This window comes from Talpa occidentalis, unplaced genomic scaffold, assembly GCF_014898055.3.
Source record: "Talpa occidentalis isolate TD23 unplaced genomic scaffold, MPIMG_talOcc4v2.1 talOcc4.3, whole genome shotgun sequence".
Taxonomy (NCBI): domain Eukaryota; kingdom Metazoa; phylum Chordata; class Mammalia; order Eulipotyphla; family Talpidae; genus Talpa; species Talpa occidentalis.
In genome coordinates, this window is record NW_023603184.1 from 7,002,399 (window position 1) to 7,023,995 (window position 21,597).

At 44.3% G+C, this 21,597-nt stretch overlaps 1 protein-coding gene and 1 long non-coding RNA gene across 4 annotated transcripts in view; one reads left to right on the forward strand and one right to left on the reverse strand.

The window, feature by feature from the left end:
* The window catches only part of EXT2 (exostosin glycosyltransferase 2), a 118,987-nt gene that overhangs the window by 56,424 nt on the left and 40,966 nt on the right, over positions 1 to 21,597 (reverse strand). For all 3 annotated transcript variants that reach the window (XM_037522423.2, XM_037522421.2, XM_037522422.2), the window contains one exon: positions 6,591 to 6,722. In XM_037522423.2, coding sequence (XP_037378320.1) covers positions 6,591 to 6,722 — 132 coding nt within the window. The remainder of the gene's footprint in view (positions 1 to 6,590; positions 6,723 to 21,597) is intronic.
* Positions 1,556 to 4,904, forward strand: LOC129146576 (uncharacterized). Its single transcript, XR_008553453.1, has 4 exons — positions 1,556 to 1,740; positions 2,066 to 2,168; positions 2,669 to 2,842; positions 3,903 to 4,904. It is a non-coding gene; the product is annotated as an uncharacterized LOC129146576 (long non-coding RNA).

Here is a 21,597-nt window from a genome sequence, read left to right on the forward strand (position 1 = left end):
TTGGAAAAATGAGGAAATTTTTCTACTCTGCACCTATAATGACCCATTTACTAGAAAATTATACTTAAATATTAATTGGGAGGCATGGAACTAAAATACCAGAAATGGAATCAAAACTTGTTATCCTGATGTTGTAACAAGATCCCACCACTGTATTTTCCTGGGACCTTCTGCTACTGAGTCATTGAAGCAAACCTCAGGGAGATTGAAAGTGGCCCCTGAAACCAGGGGAAGGGAACTGGAGGCACTAATAAATGACAGGTGGGGTACGCAGGATGACTTTGCCAAAACATTCAACACGGCCTCGATCTGCTGCCAGATCAAACTTCTGCAGACTCTGAAAACCCATCCTACTCACTGCCTCCCTTCAGCTGTGTGATGAAAGGAGGCAGGCAGGTTTTGATTCATAAAAGCTGAAGCCGTGAGAGTGGACTGTAGGCGAGGCAGGGAGGACTGTGCCCAGGAAACAAGGTGTGCAGACGCCCCAGCGCCCCCACTGGGGGGCCGCACAGATGTGCGTGAACAGGCACGGGGTCTGTCTCTAGGCAGGGTCTGGGGTGCTCAAAGGAAATAACCTGATCCACCCGCTGCCTCAGCCACATCCCTGAGCTCATCTTTCCATATTCCCTGCACATCCTCCCCATGGGGACCTACTCATACCCCTTTCTATGTGACCATCAGTCTCCCCAAACTCTTTGGTTCTTCCTGTACCTCTTCAACCACAGATCTAACTCAGCTTTCCTCATTCCCTGGCTGCCAGTGACCCTAGATGTCCCAGCTCGATTCCATAGGAGCAACTCTAGGTACACTGCAATTCCAAGGCAGAGTCTGCTCAGGGGAAGGTCTGGGATTTAGGGCAGGGCAGCAGATCGCTCGCGCAAGTGTGACCTACAAGTGATGTCTCTGAAAACAAGACTTTCAAAAGCTTGAACTTACTTAAATTGAAGCTGAAATGTCTAAGTTCCACACATACTTCAGTCTCTATCTAGGCAGTGGGAGCATGAAGGGAGAATAAGCCAAGAAGGCCTCCTGGGGGGCAGGGGAGACCTTCAAATTCCAGAGAAACATTCCACAACCTGGAAGTTAAAGGGCACAGTGTTGAGCCAGACTGTTAACCTGGTATCTTTTTGAAGCTTTGTGCTGCAGAGCTGGTGCTTCTGCAGCCTGCAGAGCCCTGTGCTGCTTGTCAGTGTTTACAGCTGAGCGACACCTGCAGCAGCTGGTACAACCACAGGGAGGCTGCGCGCTAGCACTGCCGTGTAGGTACCGGCAGCCCTGAGTGCTCTGTGTAGCCGAGACAGATGTAGATCCAAGCAGATCTCTAGACCTCAGCCCATGAGTCAGGAAAAGGAACTAGATGGGGAAGAGGGAGAGCCTTCTCTACTTGGGGACAAGGACACACCATGTGAACCAATGCCACGGAAACTATGGTCCTGGGCCAGCAGCATCAACGCCATTTGGGAACCTGCTAGAAATGTGTCTTGTAGGACCCCACCCCAGATCCACTCAATCTGAAACTTGGAGTGGAGTGGGAGCCATCTGTTTTATTTAGCAGGTTTTTCAGGAGATCCTGCAGCCTACTACAGTGCAAGAACAACTTCCCTGAGAACCTAGGGGTTTCCAGCAAACTCAACCCCATTTTACCCATAGCTCTGATTCCTGTTCCTCCTGGCGCTCCCACCAACCCATGCCTTCTCCATCCAGCTTCAAAATCTAGACCGAGATTCACAGGCACTCCAGGTAAGTCTACCATCCTCATCTGGAGCTCTGCTGCAGCTAAGTCGCCACTCGGACTAGACTTCATAGAACAAGTCTTGTTTTTCAACCTTATTATTAGGCTGAAATCCACTTTATTTATTTATTTATTTATTTTGGTTGGGCCCTCGCCGGAGGCCGGGGATTGAACTGGCGCTGCAGAGGCTGCGGGCAGCCTCACAACCCAGCGCTCAACCGCTGCGCCTCCAGGGGAGGCCCTGAAACCCACTTTAAATCACTTTCTTGTTTTTCTCATCCATTGTTTGTTAACGGCCATGGGGCTCCCTACTATCTCTCTTTTCTCTTCTAGGTCTGGTTTTGGTCTATGCAGAAAAGAAAAACATCTGAGGTTGCTACTCATGTTATCAAAGATAGAAAATTAAAAACAAAAATGAAGCATCAAAAGGGACCGGGTAAATATAGTTATGACATATTGATAAGGTGGTGGGGTATAATCTTTCCAGTCACATTACAGAAAAATGAGAAAACATTTCATTCTTCAACATGATTTTAGGATTATATTACATTTAGTTTTTGAAAACTTATCACAGATAGGACACGGTTTTGGTGTCACATGCCGGAAACCCAAGAAGAGACAGCTGTTGGCCTGTCCCCTTCCACGCCAGAGCTCGCTTGCCTCAGTCTCCGTGCCCCGGCACATGCTCACATCTGGCAGAGCGCCAGCGGTAAGGCAGGGCATGTGTCCGCTCCACAGGCCTCCAGATGTCAGGCTGAGGTCTGCTAAGGGGCAAGGTGAGAGGGACACGAAAGTCACTCTTATGGACTCTGTGAGGAGAGGACAGGGCTTTGCTGATGTCCGTGAAAGAGGGAGACAAGTGACACTGAACACGCAGTAATGCGCAGGCAGCCCGGACGCAAGGAGCTAAGACAATGAACTCCTTCCCTCATACAGCACCCGGATTTGGTGAGAAATTGCTTCCAAAGAGAAGATTCAAAACAAAGGGCCAATCTCTTCAAACCAGACAGGTGCTACTTCAGATTTATGCTCAAGAATCACTAGGTGGGACTTCCAAGCTAGACAGTGCAGCCCGCCTGGGTGACAGAATCATCACTTATCTGGCTACAGGTAAGAACAGCAACGCAGCTGGTGACAGAAGAAGCTGCTTTCTGCAAGGTACCCTGCACCGCCTGCGCAACCCCACGCGCGGGCTTCCTTCCTCTCTTTGCTTACTTTATTAAACTAAGGCAGGGGCATCTGGCCAAGCCAGCACTTTCTTTCCTCAGCCCTCCCACTCCTGTCTGAGCAAGCTCCGCGCACAGCTGGAGGCTCTGACAGCATATCCTTGAGAAAACTAGACAACCCCTTGATTTACTGACCCAGACCCACACCTACTCCCATTTTAGTGAGTCTGATATTGTGGATTTGATGGAATCTAGAGGGGAGATGCCCCTGCAGGTTGGGCTCACACATCTAGAGTAGGTTAACTATTTCTGAAGGGCGGTGGGAGAGTTAACTATAAATAAATCAGTTCTACTCAGGCCTCCTGTCAACTGCTTTCATTGAAGGCAGGAAAAGTACAGCCATGGCTTTAAAATAGGGCTCTCGGGCCTCCCCGGTGGCGCAGCGGTTGAGCCCTGGGTTGCAAAGCTGCCCGCAGCCTCTGCAGCGCCTGTTCAATCCCCAGCTGCACCCCGGCCGCCGGAGGAGGGTCCCACATGGCACGCAGACCTCTCCTGCCACCCGCTGCTCCCCTCAGCAGTGTCCTTCGGTCCTTCTGCCTGCTCTGCTCCCCGCTCTGGCTCTGGTGAATTCTCTCACCCTCCCGCGCTTCTGACTATACCTAGTGCTTGTATAAATAAATCTTAAAAAAAAAAAAAAAAATAGGGCTCTCATCACCCCAGTTCTCAGAAACATAGCAAACACTAAATGACCCTAAAGGGACGATTTAAGAAAGAGTCAAAGAAAGAAAACAGAATATCTTTTCCAGTTGCATATCAAATTTATGCTTTTTATACTTAAGATCTTTCCCAAACTGATGAGTTCAGGACTTTGGCCGTTTTGTCCTAAATTAAAACACATCTATTTCAAAGCTGCAAAATTTCATGTGATTTTCTCCTAGTCTGTAGCCTTATGAAAGACAGAGAACCAAAATTCCAATCACTTATTCTTACTGAACATTTCCTAGCGTTGCAGATAAAAGCTCAGAAGTGCCACCATGTATGAATTCACATGTGTGAATCCTCCTGCAGAGGAAGCTTGTATCACCAATTTGGGAAGTGGAAATGTTTCAGCCCAGGTGAGGCTCCAAGGCACCTATAAAACTCCAGAAACCACTCAAGAGACTCTGCAGGTAGCAAAGTTGGATCCTCGCTGTTTACATGACTTGCAGGCAAGACAGAGGCACTGAGTCTCACTGTGTCCACTTTAATGAGGAGTAAAATCTATCACTTGCCCCACCTTCCCAATAGGATAAAGGACAAACAAAATACTGGATGCCAACAGCAGCATGTGAGCAAGCCTTGGAAGGGTCTATCCTGGTTCCCAATCTTCCCCCTTCCCTTCTTTCTTTATATATCAAGAACCTCCCATTAAGTTGTCCTTGAGTGACATTAGACTCTCCATAAAAAGGGAAGGTTCCAGGTTCCCTGCTCTACCTGGTGAGGAGTGGGGCTGAGTGCCGAGAGAAGAGAGAGAACATGTGAAGAAGCCTGGGGAGAGAACACAGGTGGAAATATGTGGAGCAGAGAGACGTGTAAAGAAAAACGGCCTGCTTGCTTCTTGGCTTTGGACTTAACACCAGGGACTAGGGGGACTCTGAGGAAAAACATGGAGTCGCGAAGGTAGAGAAGACCTGGTAGAGTGAGATGGGTGAGAGACCTGGGAGGGGGGCTGACAACGGCTGCCATTAGCTTGACCTGTGCTTTGATTTTGCTCCTTTCCTTCCAGGCTTGCCTGCTCTTCCTGCCCCTTCCCTATGGGTCACCGCCAGGAGGTGCCTTAGACTGGTGGCAGGCTTTGGGGCTTCAGTGTCCCTGCTTTGGGCCAACCCTGTTTGCTGGGCATTTATCCACAAGGGGATGGGTAAACTGGTTGTTTCATGGGGAAACTATATCCTTTCTCTTATTCCCTGTTTATGTATAGTCGTTCTATTAAAGATCTTTGTCAGTAAGAGACTGCTGTGTCTTTATGTGGCAGGGGCGGAATCCCTTTAGAGCACAAAAGTTGGGGGCTCCAAGGTGCCCCTCCTTCTTCCCACTAACACCAGGTATTACACAGAATACCAACAAAATTCAGAAATTCCTTTAAGATGCTAAAAATTTGATAGGAAATAATACTTTTATGCATGTTCAGTGATAGAAAAAAAATCCAAATAAAAAAGCTCTAAGAGTTATGAAGGCAGATTACTTTCTGCTTAGGGGGGTCTAAGAGAACCTCATGCCACTGCAATTTGGGTAAAGTGTGGACCCTGGAAGTGACGAAGAAGGAAAATATCTCAGAGCGAGGACCAGTGAAGGCACAGAGAGGGAAAAGCATGGCGCATACACAGGGCGCGTGTGCTGGGGGAAACTTCCACTTGAAAAATGTATACACGTGAGATCATTTTTTAGATTGAAGAGGAGCAAAAATTCCAGTATTCAGGGCTATTGAAAGAATGGAGATCAGAATACCTAAAATATTATTTGACCTGGAGCAAAACAGAAGGCATTTATGGTTGTTTTGTTTGATTTACCACGTGCACATAGCTGTACTTCCTCCTGGGCTCCCCTTCTCAGGAAGTGTGCTGCTGCCTCCCAGCAAGGAGCTGCCCCCTGAGGTCTCTACACCCCTCTATTACAGGACTTCTTACCCCATGGTTGTTTTCCTTCCTTACTGGCTTCCCAAGTTAGAGAAGAGTCCCTCTGAGGGACATGTCTTCTTTTTCTGCATCCTCAGCCCAGAATGGAGTGCCTGACACACAGTAGCCACTAATTAAACGTTGAAGAAAAAGAGGGAGAAAGGGAGGGTCCGACATGAAGATGGTGGCAGTACACAGCAGTATGCACAGAAGGTAGAATCCAGCGATGAGGCGAGTGAGGAATAGGATGAGAACAGAGAAGCATCTATCTGGCAGTTCTCTCCCTGTGAAAGCCTTCAGTCTATGAGCTGGAGACCCGACACGCTCCAGAGCAGCCAGGAGGCATTATGGCTGGGCGGCCCCCAGAGCTTCAGGCCTTATCTGGAGAAAGAAGGTGTGGCCACTGCCTCCTGTGAGCTGCTACCTCCCATGTGCTGCTGCCTGTGACACCTTTGGGCAAAGAAGCAGAGAGCAGCTTCTGATCACCCCATTTCTCTACTGGAAACACCCAAGGGCCTCAGCTGTAGCCTTGAGCAAGTGATGGTGGCCACGGGTGATACCTCTACATCAACTCTGCTGATTATTCTCCTCAGTGGGTGATGGATATGCTAAATGAAATTGTCTGCAGAAAACACTTAGCACAGTCCCTGGTAGAGAGTAAGCACTCAAAATACGAGCTATTATTATTAAGTTGTTTACAGAGCCTCTCCGAGAGTTGTAAGCATTACAACTGCAAAAGTCATCAGGAAGTCTGATTTCCAACAAGACCCAGACCTCACCATTTATCTCTGCAATAAACAAACATACTGTCTTCCCTAAGCACATTTAAAACAAGCTAGAATCTGCTTGCCTCCGTATTTCTCACTTTCGTCATCATTGCAAATTGAAGCTGGCCTTACGGGGGCCCCCATGTATAAACAGCACACTCGCTCTTACAAAGCTAGAATTCAAATGACCTTACAACTTCAGTACATTTTCCTTTCTTCCATCCTAACAGCTGGGCCATGCCTGACATGGCTCAGACTGGAATTCACTTACCACGGTGGGAGGGTCATTCCATTCTTCATAGGAGATGGCGGCATATGGGTAGATCCGGTCATTGATAATCTGCAGGGTGGCCATTGCAATGGCTTTAATTGACTGGAAGTATGCTTCCCAGAACCATCGTGCCTGCAAAGAAAACAGCACTTATTCAGTGAGAGACTGGAAGAGCTAGGTGCTCTGTCACAGGCAGCTCTGGGTCTGGGTAATTGCTTTATTCCCAAAGAACAAGGAGCCTATAGCAAATGCCCCCTGCTGTTTGAGGAAATGCACACTGGATTCAATTTAGACATAAGAGAAACTATGTGAGGATGAAAATATCGATGTGTTATACCAGAGTAAGTTTATAGTTCTTTGATATAAATATATATGATACATAAGTGCGCAGATCTTAAGTATATACTAACGTATACATACTCTTGTAATTAATATCCGAAGACACAGAACATTCCAGCACCCTGGGAGATTTCCTATGCTGCTTCCCTGTCACATCTCACCCTGCTACAAGTAATCGTTCCTGTGATTTTTATGTGCACACTACTGAATCTCACACAAATGCAGTATTTAATTCGGCTTGTAATATTTAATTCAGTTTTTGGTACCAAGGTTAAGTTTTCCATCTTCTGTTCTTTGAGAAATTTTATGCAAGATTGGCATTATTTCTTTCTCAAAAGGTTAAGAAGAATTCACCAAAAAGCCATCCAGTACAGGTGATTTTTGGTGTGAGGTTTTAAATATGGACTTTCCTCCACAGACATAGGAAAGTTTTGTAAGTAGTTTTCGTGAGTAGTTATTTTTAGGGAATATGCTCATTTCATCAAAATTGTTAAACTTACTGAACTGAAAGTGTGTATTAACATCGTTAAATGCCTATAGAATATAGCAGTACACCTCTTTACATTCCTGGTGTTGATAATCTATGCTTTCTCTTTTATTTGATCAATCTTTAGAGGTTTACTAATTTTAATAATCTTTTCAAAAAACTAACTTGTGGTTTTGCTGATTTTCTTTATCACATGCTTCTTTTTTGTTCATTTCCGCCTTTATCATTATTATTTCCTTCTATTTTGAGGGACTTTAATTTAATTAGCCTTACATTTAGCTTCTTGAAACTGAAGTTTAGATAACTGATTTCCATCTTCCTTCATTGCTAATATATGCATGTAAAGCTATAAATTTACTTCTATGCACTATTTTAAAATGCATCCTGTGAATTTACATGTCATTTTTATTATAATTTATGTAAAAAAATCTAATTTCCATTGTGATGCTTATTTGACCCATGGGTCAATTACAAGCACAGTGTTTAAGTTCCAAACATTTAGGGATTTTTCATTTGTATATTTTTGTTACTAATTTCTACTTAGATTGCACTGTGGTTAGAGAGCATACGTGTTATTTCAATACTTTGCAATTTATTTAAACTTGATTCATGACCCAGCACCTTGCTTATTTTTGTAAATGCTCAGTGCCCATTTTAAAATAATGTGTATTCTGCAGCTGATGGGTAAAATGTTCTCTCTCTGTTCCAAGTAGGACAAGTTATTAGTGTTGTCTAAATAATCTACATCCTTATACTGATTTTTTCCATCTTCTGTGTGTATATGTGTGTATACCTGTGTGTTTACTCCTCATACCCTTACTTTCAAATTTGTGCCTTAAAAGCTTATCACAAGATTGTCTCTTGTAAATAACACAGAAATGGATTTGAATATTTAACATTGGATCCCATCCAAAAATCTTTGGCTTCCAATTTTACATACAGTCCATTTATACTTTCAAGTGTAATGTGGCAGAGCTGAAGCATATGATCACTCTATCTGCTTCACCTCTTCATGGTTCCTTTCTGGCCTTTGGAATTAGTCAAATTTTATAGCTGTTGTATATTCATTGGCTTGCTGGTTATTCTGTTCTCCCTCCTAGCAATTTAACAGCACTGACGTATAGATTACCCTTCAAATCAGTCATTTAACAACTTATCAAATCAAGCAAGAACCTTCATTTGTCCTCTGCTGTCTGTTGTGCTACTCACATATTTTTTCAACATACTTTTAACCCCATAAAAGATACCATTAACCACAGATTTTAACCACAGATTCTCGTTTTTATTTGCCACAGTTGCCCTTTCTGATACTCTTCATTCCTTCACTCACATCTGAACTTTCATCTCAAATGATCTCCCTGCTACATAAAGAACTTTGCTATTTGCTGTCCAGTGACAGCAATGTTCTCTGTGTTCATTTGTTTGAAAGTTCCTCCCCTCCCACCTCACCCCTGGGTCTCCATTCATTTTTGAAGGATATTTCTGCTGGGTAGAGAATTCTAGGTCAGCAACAATCTTTCTTCCACACATCAAAATAAAATTCCACTGTCTCTGCATATCAAAATAAAATTCCACTCTCTTCTGCCTTCATCCAACTATAAATCAGCTAATAAATCAGCTGTCAGTGCCATTGTTGATCTTTTAGAAATAAAATGTTTTAATTTCTGACTGCATTTTATCATTTCTCTGTCTTTGGCTCATACCAGTTTAACTACGATGTGCACTACATGGCCCTCTGACCACATCCCACTAAGTTCCAGTACGGAACTTCTTTAACCCGTGCTTTGAGGCCTGTACTGTTTTGGAAAACTCTTGGTCTGTATTTCTTTAAACAATGGTTAGGTCACACTTTCTTCTTCTAGGATTCCAAGTACACGCAGATGTGAAATGGTTTCACCATGCCCCATGTGTCTCCTATTGTCTTTTCTGTACTTTTTCCCTCTGTGCTTCAATTTCTCTGCTATTTTTCCCCCAGTTCAGTAACCCTCTAAGCTGAGAGAGTGTATCTAAACTATTAAATCACATATTGAATTCTTCATTTCTGAGTCTATATCTTTCAGTTTCAGATTTTCCATTTGTCTTTTTTAAAAGTAGATTTCATATCTTTGTTGAAATTCTTCTGTTTTATTGAACATAGTGCCTGACTGATAAATACAACATCTAAATCACCTGTGGGTCTCTTTCTGCTATCTGTGTTTTCTCTTCATGTTGGTCATCTGACTTCATTTCTAGTAGGCCTTTTAATTTTTCATTGGATTCCAGACATTAAAGGCTCAGATCCTCTTCCTAACAGAGTATAAATATTCTCTGCAGGCACAGAGAGTGCAGTCAGACCACTTCCATGCCGCAACTGGTTCGTTTTAAGGTTTTTTCCTCAGTTTTCCCTTAGTTTTAAGGTGTGGCCCTTGGGAACTTCAAATAAAGGCTGGGCTATGTCGCAAGATGCTCCATCTCAAGAGGTTTCAAACACTGACCTATACCTCACCATGGGCCCATATATGGTGCTGGAACATGTGCAAAGCTTGTTTAGCTGCCTGTTGCTTCTCTCTGCAGGATTCTTGGAGACTTGCTCTGATGCTAAGTACCTAGGAGTTGGCAAACATCTCAAGAGAAGCCTGTATGTCCATTTTTTGCATACTTCTCTATGGTTTCCCAATTCCCAGATTCTTTGGTAGCTCCCAAGTCCAAACTCTAAGCTCTGTGTGACTGCTTGCTGCTTTGTACCAGGACTGCATACCCTTGAACTGTGAATGAGAAAGTGCTCTCAGCTACACAATGACGTGTTTCCTTTCTGTCAGAAACCACAGCCCTTCAAGTGTTGACTGCATTGCTCTCCAATGCCTCTAAACTGCTATTTAATCTAAGCTTTTTATACTTTTTTGGACAGTATTATTCCATGCCAGCAACTCGGTCAAGGTCTAAGATAGTCTTTTGAAAGGAGACAACTTCCTTTGCAAACAGAGTTTAAGCTCAGTTTCTACAAAGCAGGGTAAAGGTGCTCATCTATGTCTATATGGGCTCTCCAGCTTCACCAGACCTCTGATTCCACTAGAAACCCTGGGCTTAGGACATGCGTAAGAGGGTAAACATGAAATTTTAAACTAAGCCAATTGGAAGCATAACCTATAAGAGGCAGGAAAAAGAAGATACTTTTAGTTTAGGCTTGTGGACTTTGGTTCTGATTCCTCTGTTAGTTTCCTGTATTAGTTAAAACTTAGGCTAAATTCTGAGTCATGTGACTACCATTCTCTCGGTGAATTACAAGAAGGCAAAGCATCATGAGACTTTCTCCTACTCAAGCACAGCTGAAACACAAGTCTAACTTCCAAGGGCCTCTGACTTGAGCTGTCCTGTGGCTTGTCATCTGGTGGCAGCCTGGAGGCTGCTGCTGCTGTGTCCATGTGCCCTATTCGTTCTAGTTCTTTCCCGCTGAAAGCCATGGCACTGCTCTCCCTCCATCACCCAGTCAAAATACCTAACATTTCATGAGACCCGGAAGAACTGACTTCTCTGTGAAATCCCAAACAGAAATCCCTCCATACTATAAAATCCCATAGCACTTACATCCTCGCCCTGCTAAGTCAGTTATAGACTGTTCTGTGACTGCATTACTGTATTTCAGATGACTGATTTCCTCTGTCCAGCCAGACTGTGAATTCCTGGGTTTAGAAACCGGCATGTTTTAATTAGCATCTCTGCAGATGTTAGAATGTTCTACCTACTGCAAAGCACTTCTGTACACAAGATCCCATCTACTTTCTATGACCAGCTCATCTCCTACTTGGGGGAGATGCAAGTTTCATTTCAGATGTGGGGAAAATGCAACAAAGATATGAAGTGGCAGAATTGCAACTCAAATCCATCGTTTCTAGCTCTTAATCCACACTTTTCCCACCCCATTCTAGAGGAGTAAAAGTCCCAGCACAATGTCAGCTTTAGAAACAGTCCTTCTTCAGGAAACAAAAAGGTATAAAAATGTACTAAGCATGAGCCCACACATAAACACACATCTTAAATATCTACCTTTTCTCCACAAATGGGTTCATCATGCATTCTTTTATCTTAAGTCATATTCCAATTAAACCACACTCAAACCTAAGCACTCCCAAATTTCATGCTCACGCTGATCGGCAGGGAGAGGGCAGCCTCGAGCCTCAAAGTTGGCCACGGGAAACAATGACTGGTAAGAAATGCACTTAAAATGCCAACCCAAGGGACAGCTGTAGGGTGGAATCTCTAATTTAAAATGATTCAAATCATCTCATTCTGTCCACCAAAATGCACTTCACCAGGAAAGGAAGCAAGCTTTGCCAGTAATCACAGCTCAAATGTCTCAGCCTGAGGATAAGTGAACTTCACCGACTTAATTGTTTCTACAGGTCCTCTAACACCTTGAAGTGTTTAGAATGCAGTGTAATTTACAGCCCCTCCAGGACCTGAGGCCGGCAGAGAGGAAAGAGTTTTCAGCTACGTTGGCGACACACGAAAGCACCACTATTCCCATCCAGAGAGCAAATGTAAATGCTTATTATTCTTGGGTTTCTATACATACACACACACACACACACACACACACAAACATGCGCGCGCACGCACATACACCCCTCCATGGGCCACATTTATCTCTGAGAAGTTTAAGCTAGCTGAGAAGTTTAAGCTAGAAGAGTGAAATCACATGAATTGGTTACACCAATAACCTTGAACAAAGCATTTAACTGTCTTCCTTCAACAGATACCACTGTCGTTTTATACAACATGCAAACTTCAAAACATGAGAACCAAGAGGCCTGATGAAGTTTTCAAACATGAGAATCATAATGCTCATAAAGGGTAAGGAGTGGGCCAAGCTAAAACTATCACAAGCAGATAGGTACTTCCAACTGAAATTGGCACTTCAGCTGACACATCAACTCAATGTGGTTAATCGCTTTGATTTTCAGTAACACAGCCAACAGGGTCAGCAGTAACAAATGTCGAAAGGAAGCGAGTGAAGGATGGAGAAGGGCTATGAGCATCCTGCAGAATTTGAAGCTGCTGAGCCTCTATGCTTTGTGAAACTGTCTGACGGGACCCTGGCCCTGCTCAGGGGACTGTGAGGATGCAGCGCGTGGGCACTCACAAAGCTCCCTGCTCGGTGCTGGTGCCGCACAAACAGAAGTGCGAGTGCTATCCTCCCCAGCCTGCCCCTGAGGGTCTCTGTCACGTATCAACACTGTCTGGGGGTGGGAGTGGGGAAGGGAAAGAGGAGAGCTAGGATGGGATTCCAGTGTCACAATTCACTCATCTCCATTCCTGAAGGAAGTAAATAAAGCCAACGAATCAGAGGATAGAATTAGAAGAAGTAAAAACACATCAAAGGAGATGACAGAATTTTATACTGATAACATGGCCCTTCTAGTTGGATCGCTACATTTCCAAGCAAGAGGACAGCACTTGTGTGAGAACCAAGGAGAGTGGGAATATACCTGGAGTGCTCGCCAGCGCCTCCAGGCTGGAGCACAGCACCTGTCAACGGGGCACTTGCTACAGGAGCCTGTGCAGCAGCCCCTCACAGGCGCAGGTCACAGGGCACCGCAGGCATAGACCAATACAGAGGGAAGACCATGGAAGACACAGTGAGGAGACACCCCTCAAAAGCCAAAGAGAGAAGAATCCAACCCTGGCAACACTGTGACCTTGGACTTTCTATTTCCAGAACTGTGAGGAAAAAAATGTTGCTGAAGGAAAAAGAAAAAGAAAGCCCTTATGATGAGGGTAGAAAAAACCATGAGAGCAAATATGGAAGCTCAAGTAATAATCTTTAAATAAATAAAATCCAAACTATTATATTCAAGCAATACCTGCTGAGATTGTACAGACACATAAGTAGACATACCACACACACATCACGCATTAGCAGAAGAGAGCTCTTCCCCTACCCCCACTTCCCACAGTCCAGATTATTCTTGTGATAGACTAACACTCACCCACCCAACACTCACCACCTCCGATCATCTTAACGAACAAAACCAACTTGAAATACTACATTTCCTGGCCTTTCCTGCAGCAATGGATGGTCACATAACACAGCATTCGCATCGAGGTATTGTCCTTGGATATATGAATTTTCATAAATAAGAAGTTAAAGTCTTGCTACAACAAGTCTTTTGGCTTTCTTCCTTGGATCTCCCACTTCTGTATACCTGGAATATAGACATGGCTGTCTGGAGGTGAAAGAGAAGTATTGTAACTGGAAAAAAAAAGCTAGCTTGCTGAAGGTGACAGTACAGAATACAGAAAGAACCCTGCTTCCCAGTGCCATCACTGAGTCACTGTACGTGCCCTGTATTATCTATGCCTGGATCCCTCTTGATGTGAGAAAATAACCCCTCATTTATTTAAGCAATGGCTAGTGGAGTCTTGTTTTATATCCAGTGAAATATATTTTTGATACTGTTATCTTATGTAAAGAACGTAATATGAATTTCATTTCCTTAAACACAAAAATCAATGCAACAAAATGATAGGGTTTTATATATGGAAGACTTAAGAGAATCAGCAAGAAATATGCAAAGTAATTACAGAATCCAGGAAGGTAGAAAATTATATATAAATATATGTTTAAAAAGCAAAGAAAGGAACATACATAATAAAAGCAAAAAAATGGGCAAAAAATCTGTACAGAAGACGGCTCATCAAAGAAAATACACAAATGCCAATAGGTATATGAAAAGAGGCTCAGCATACATCATTAGGAAATTTCAAATTAAACAAGATACCACTACGCAGTTATTAGAATGGGCAAAATCCAAAGCACCGACAAACCAACTGCTAGCAAGGATGTGTAACAGCAGGAACTCTCATCTGCTGCCACTGGAAATGCAAAATGGCAGAGTCACTTTGGAAGACAGTTGGCAGTTTCTTGCAAAACTAAACATACTCTCACCACACAATCCAGCAATTGCACTCCGTGGTTTTATTTAAAGGAATTGAAAATCTTTGTTCACACAAAGAACTTACACAGACATTTATAGCAACTTTATTCATAATTGCCAAAACTTGCAAACAACTCACATATGCTTCAGTAGCTGAATGAAGAAGTAAACTGTGCTCCATTTAGACAACCAAGCCTTATTCAGCACTAAAAAGAAATGAGTCGTGAAAAGCCATGAAAAGACATGGGGGGGAGGGGTACTTAAATGCATGGTACTAAACAAAAGAAACCCATCTGAAGAGGGTACATATTAAAGTTCTCATCACAAGAAAAACAATATTTGTAACTATGTGTGATGATGAATGGTAAGTAGACTTAATCATGGTAACCATGTCACAAATATCAAATCATTATGCTGTACCCCTGAAACTAACATAATGTTATCAATGCCAATCATATCTTAATTTCAAGAAGTGCTGGGGAGGATGTGGGGAGAGAGGAACCCTAATTCAGTGTTGGTGGGAATGTAAATGCATGCAGCCAACCTGGAAAGTGATCCAGCTTTACCTTAAAAAACTAAAAATGGAAATAACATATGACCCAGCAAGCTTTAGGTCATCCATCCAAAGAATATGAAACCATTGTTTCAAAAAATTATACACTCTACAATGTTTAGTACAGCACTGTTCACAATAGCCAGGGCATGGGAGCTACTTAAGTGCTCACGGGTAGAGGGCTGGACTCAGAGCAGGTGGCTCAGCCACACCACGGGGTGCTACTCAGCAGTGAGGAAAGATGAAACACTACCATGACAGCAAAATGGAAGGCGCTTGAGGAAATTCTGTGTAGTAAGGCATATCAGAAACATAAACACAAGTATTACATGTTTTCATATGTAAGTAAAACAAGAAATCATCACAGGTGAACTGGCAAAATCATAGACTAGCAGACATTTGTAAACAAAATGTGGTTGCTGAGGTTGGGGAGGAAAGGTCACTGGATAGAATGGATGGAGACGGGGAAGGACACAAGATGAAGCAGGATGCTGGGGGCGGGGTGGCTGGGGCTAGGGAGAGAGGTTTAGAAAGTCAAGAGAGAGGCCTCCCTGGTGTTGCGGCAGGTTGAGCACAGCGCTGTGAAGCTGTCTGCAGCCTCTGCAGCGCGGGTTCGATTCCTGGCCAGCCAGGTAGATGCCTGGCATGGCAGACCTCTCCTGTCTCGCCCACTGCTCCCCTCAGCAGTGTCTTTGGTCCGTCTGCCTGTTCTGCTCCCAACTCTGTCTCTGGTGAATCCTCTCACCCTCCCGCGCCTTTGTCCTGTACCCCAGTTCTTGTATAAATAAATCTTTTTTAAAAAAGAAAGGAGACCAGGAATGAGGCATAAGGAAAAGTTAAGGAAGGAAAGAGAGTCACAGAAGTTAATAAGAGAGAGAATATAATAAACGACAAAGATCAGTAGCTGTGAGGGGCTGGAGAGAGGGAGCACAGAGCACAGGATTTATAGGGCAGTGAAACCACTCGTGTGAGAGGGCAACGGTGGACACGTACCATTATGCATTTGTCAAAATCCACACAATGTACGACACTAAGAGTGAGCCCCAGTGTAAATTACAGACTTGTGGTGACGACACTATCTATGTCTGTGCAGGTGTGACTGTGACAGGCACTGCAGAAGCTGGCAGTGGGGTAGGTTGCGTATCTGCAGGGGAAGAGTCTAGAGAAACACTCTATACCCTGCTCAATTTTACTTTAAAACTGCTTTAAAAAATAAAGTTTGTTAATTGTTTCATTGTTAAAATTTTTTCATTAATTTTTTTAAAATCCTATCTGTACATCAAGGTTTATCTACTGCTTATGACTATACTGAGTCAGCACCTATTCTTCACCCCATTTTTTTTCAGGAGGGTTGTAAGGAGCTAATCTTCCCAGCTAAACTAAAAACTCTGGGCTGCTAGACCCACAATACAAGGAAAAAAAATTTTAAAGATTTATTTATTTATGCATACAAGAACTGGGGTACAGGCCAGAGTTGTGGGGGGGGGTGAAAGGATTCACCAGAGACAGAGTGGGGATCAGAACAGGCAGATCAACAGAAACACACTGCTGAGGAGAATAGCAGGTGACTCAGGAGAGGTCTGTTGCACCATGTAGATTGCTCCCTGGCCAGCCGGGGGACAGAACTCACGCTGCAGTGGCTGCGGAGAACTTCATAGGTTGCATCTTAACCCCTTGTGCCACCAGGGAGGCCCAATACAAAGAAAAATTAACCAGTCCCACCAAAGAGCAAAGATTGAAGAAATAGGCCTATGCACTCTTCAGTTCTTTATACTGGGACCCTGCAGTTCCTCTAGAGTAAGGTCTATGCATCATGGAAAACTGGAGTGGATTAAGGAGACAGAACGTCATCCTCACTGTTAACACTCCCTCTTCCCAAAGGCGGCGACAAAGCGGGACTAGACTTGGCTTAACCCTGAGGGATCTATTTTAAGCTGAGTTGCTCCAGGGGAACAGCTGAGGCTCATTTTAAATGCAGCCACTGCCCAGTGCCAGATCTCATGCACCCCTCCTTTGTGAAGAAATTTTTGCTCCTCTCCCAGGTCTTATAAAAGGGCCCAATAATTATTCCTAGGAATTAATCCCACGTAGGATTTAACCTCAATTTTATTTTTACTTTATTCCACATTTCTAGTCATCATATTAGAATTTAGAATCCACAGTAGGTTTGTTGTTATTTTATCTTATTTAAAATAGTCTCTACCCAGCTAGCATGTAGGTAGTGGAAAGAAAAAGAAATCACCTTAATATTAACAAACACAGTTCTGGGAGTCTGTGCCATATAAAGGGACTTTCGCTCCTCAGAGAGAAGTCCTTTGGACTTTGAGAACTTTCTCACAACCTTTCCTCTTGGCTGACTGCAGACTACTTACTCCTTTCAATCTAACTTTCTCCACTCCTAGCAGTCTTGTTAACCATCCCTTAACCACCCAAATTTAATCCCATCTTCTGGCAAAGCAATGAAAATGTCTTGAAACAGTGATGTTGGAAAAATCTTTCAGGAAAACTCTTCCTTACACGCTGCCAAGAATGTCTGAAGGACTCAGCATCAGTCCCATCCAGCATGAAAAGTTGAATACACTACAACTTCCCTTTGTGCAGCTTACTTTCTGGGAGTTCTAGATCTCATTCTTACATGCAAAAGTATGAGTCACGCAAAGGTTAGGAAAACAAGCAAGTACATGACCCAGCACTCAAGTCCTATTCTGAACAAAACTGGCTGGAAAATACCCAGAGGCCCAAATGTAAGCACATGTCATCCAATTCGAAGCAAAGATTTCCTTCTGTTCATCTCGTCTCAGTATTTGTATTTATGAGGACTGATTAAGGAATGAATGTGGACGTAGCTCCACATGCAGGTACTCGAGAATACACACAGCATTTAATCCTCAGTGATCACAAAATAGAAGGAAGAGGTCTGAGCGAACAATCCACAGAAGTACTTTCTGATGGAAAAATACCCTGCGCCGTGAAGCTCACAATAGCTTTTCATGAGACAAGCTGCTTCTTCAAGGGTCAATATGACGTACTTACAAACTTTTTACAGGCTCACGTGGCATCAGATTATATGGTCGGTTCCTCTAAAGGGTGTAAAAACCTAAGTTATCATTAGAGAAAAGACACAGAGAAAGAACTAGAATATGGGACAAAGAGGGCCTCCCCAGTGGTGCAGCAGGTTGAGCGCAGTGCTGTGAAGCTGTCCGCAGCCTCTGCAGCGCAGGTTCGATTCCTGGCCGGCCAGGGAGATCCCCACATGGTGCAGCAGACCTCTCCTGTCTCGCCCGCTGCTCTCCTCAGCAGTGCTCTCAGTTGGGCTGCCTGTTCTGCTCCCCGCTCTGTCTCTGGTGAATCCTCTCACCCTTCTGTGCCTCCGGCCTATACCCCAGCTCTTGTATAAATAAAATAAAATCTTAAAAAAAAAAAATGGGACAAAGAAAGGCAAGTAACAAATTGGGGATTTCAAATTTCTTTCTTTCTTTGAGCCATGAACTAGGATTCAGAATAGGAGCCGTTTGCAATTAGGTGGAAAACAGAGAATGAAGACAAGAGAAGCAGCCTATAAGCCATTGTAGTCGGCCCAGAGATGTCCCCCCACCGCCCCAAAAGACATCCTTTTCAGTGTAAAAGGCAACTGTTCCTGGGGAAAGGCTGAGAAAAGTGAACTGAATGATGCAGGTCTTTGTGCTGCCCACATTTCTGATGCCATCATCCTCATCACCATCGCCACCTGACACTCCCCCCTAGAGGAATGGAAGTCTCACGCAAGCAGAGATTTTCAACGTTTTGATTAGCTGGTTAATTTGATTAACCTATCCAAGCACTCAGAACCTTGGAAAAAACAGGAGCTCAATAAACATCACCGATTAATCTAAGCATCTGCTATGTACCAGGCACTACCTTAAGTGCTTCATTTACATTAATTTATTTCAATTTTCCCAACCAAGGACAGTATCCCCATTTTGCAGATGACAAAACAGAGCCACTGAAAGGTTCATGAAAGGGCTTATTGACCCTGCTCCTTATTGGTTTAACTCTGGTAGGAGGGCATGCACTGAGGGGGGCGGGGGGTGCAGCCTAAGAGTGGAATCCAGTCAATGACCCTTTGACCCAACTTTTCCAGAAGCCTCTCTTTGCCCACCGTAGTCCCATATGCTTTTAGTCAATGCAGCCGAAGCATTTAAACTCTGCCCCAACACAGTGGGGCAAGACCTGGTAAAAGTTTACCTTGAGTGATGTTGGAAAAACCTTCTGAGAATAGCCCTATGACCAAGAAATTTCCTCGACATTTGGGGAGTAGTTGTCTGGACTACACAACATCCGCCTCCACCCTTGGTCTCTTTCCTTGGTTACTATAATACAGTTAAGAGTCAGTCCCTACTAGGGGCTTTAAAAGCAAACGGAGGATAAAGTGGGGCACTTTAAGGCAAGTGACTGGTTCAAGTGGCACGCTAAGAAGCTGTGAAAAGGGACAACGGCCGAGGCACATACCTGTCCCCCCACCTCTTGCGCCTGCCCAGTGCTCAGATGGACCTTCCTCTGAGAGTGAGGCTGTAGGGTAAGATAAAAAGTATCCGCTTTTCTGCCCTCCCGCCATTAGGATAGATGACGGAACTCTGCAGTCCTGAATGCATGCCTGATGGCGGGCACCTGGAGTAGGGTGTGGGCAGAGGTAAATGGGATTCACCTGGGCTAAGACTGGGCTTTTCGGGGCGGCGTCGCAGGGATACCAGAAGAAGCTGAGAGCAGAGAAGCAGAGAGAAAGCCGGAGAGCCCAGATAGAGTGAAGACTTGCTGGGGGCTGGGAGGCCTGCCAGCCTCCAGGCCCCCCAGCGCCCCTGCCTGCTGTGTACCTGGTAATCCCAATAAAAGCCTGCACAAGCCACTGAGGGTTCCAGGACTCTCTTTCCTCCTTTACCCTGTCTGCATGGGATCATAGAAAATCTGCTCAGTGTTCTTGTCCTGCCCTTACAGAGGCTCAGCTCAGTTCCCTTGAGAGTTACTTCATCACCTGAAAAGTAGCTTATCTGCTCACATCAAAGAAATTACTTCTTAAAAATGAACCTCATCTCTCAGCTACAACAATGTAAAAAAAGTACATTAGTAATGTCAACAAGTCTGCTATAGAAAAGCAAAGCAGAGTACAAGGGAAAAGGCAAAATAGTCAACGCAACACAGGTGAGGCCTCCCTGCCAGGCTCCCCAGTAAACGATGCACGCAGTAGGGGTGGTGTCCAGGGCAGTCACCTCACAAATTCTGAGTTTAGTCTAAAAAGCCAGTACTCAGTGTTTGGCGTGAAGTGGAATAAGGTGGTTCTGAAAGCATCACTCTTCACAGCTCTCAATCACTCCCAACCTTACAGTATTACTGTGGCTTTCACCTGGGTAAGGAGCTAAATACAGGGTTACACAAAAACACCTCAGGAATAGGTTGCACAGTAAGGAGTCACTAAATGACACCACTGACTGTGGCTCTTGTCCCTTAAGTAGATACTGTTCTGGGCTGAACTGTGTCCATGTGTCCCATGGACGGTCGTGTGGTGAAGCCTTAGCACCCCCATAACTTAGAATGTGACTGCATTTGAAGACAAGATCCTTAGAGATAGTCAGCAGGAGGCCTGCAGGGCAAGCCTTAATCCGACCTGACTGATGCCATTGCAGGAGGGAATGTGGACAACATGGGAGGGGGCAGCAAGGGGTGGCCATCTGCAAGCCAAGGAGAGAGGGTTCTGGATCTTGGCCTTCTAGTCTCCAGAACTGAGAGAAAACACACTTCTGCTCCTCAAGTCACCCAGACTTGCTTAGCTAGAGTCCTGGCAAACTAATACAGATCCCAGGAAACGTCACACACCTCCTCCTTCGGGACCCAGCTGTGCAAGCGCAGGGACCACAGCCTTCCCGGCTCTGATACCACGGTGCCCTAACCCCAACAGGGGCACCTTACAGATATTTTAGATGACCATAATGGTTCAAAAAGCACTCCATGCAAAGAAAAATAAAATTTTAAAAATAGATTTCATACTTTTTAATCACCTGCCACAAATTCTGCCCAACTCTGTCACCTCAAGCCTATTTATTGGCCTCTAAGTTTCACTTTTCTCCTTTATAAAAGTAAGTATAACAACAACTGCCTCATCTGGTTTTCATGAGGAAGCTCTTCACACAGTACCAGAGAGAGAAGAGAACATAAACATTAACTGTCCCCTTCCCTTTACCCACCGGGGAACGCAACTCGTTCACTCGTGGAAAGAGACCCAGAAGCACAGAGTGAGACAAAGACAGAAGCAGGCACCTGAGCACATGCTGAAAACACAACCTTTGCTCTGAAGCAGAAAAGGTTTTGCCAGGATCCTTTCTGCTAAAGATTGTCAGAAATCTTCTACCTGAATTCTAGAAAAGCAGACGGCCTCAGAAGAATCATTTTCTTCTTTTCCAAAGACATCCTGAGCACAAGAGGCATTTTCTACTCAATATTCTTAGAATGGGAAGCTGGACTTCTTGCCGAAGAAGCCATATGGAAGCCATCTAGTACCCCGTGCTCCCTGGATTGGCCTTTAAAAACCAAAGCTTCTACTCCTGTTTCTCAGGCAGGAAGCCAAGTAGATGAGGAAGAACAAACCTTGCTATTTCTAAGTCTTCTCGAGAGGAAGCTTTTCCAGAGGGTAGAATGGAGTTAAGAAGGCAGGGAGACGCCCTCCTGGCCGGTCTCACAGGAGGG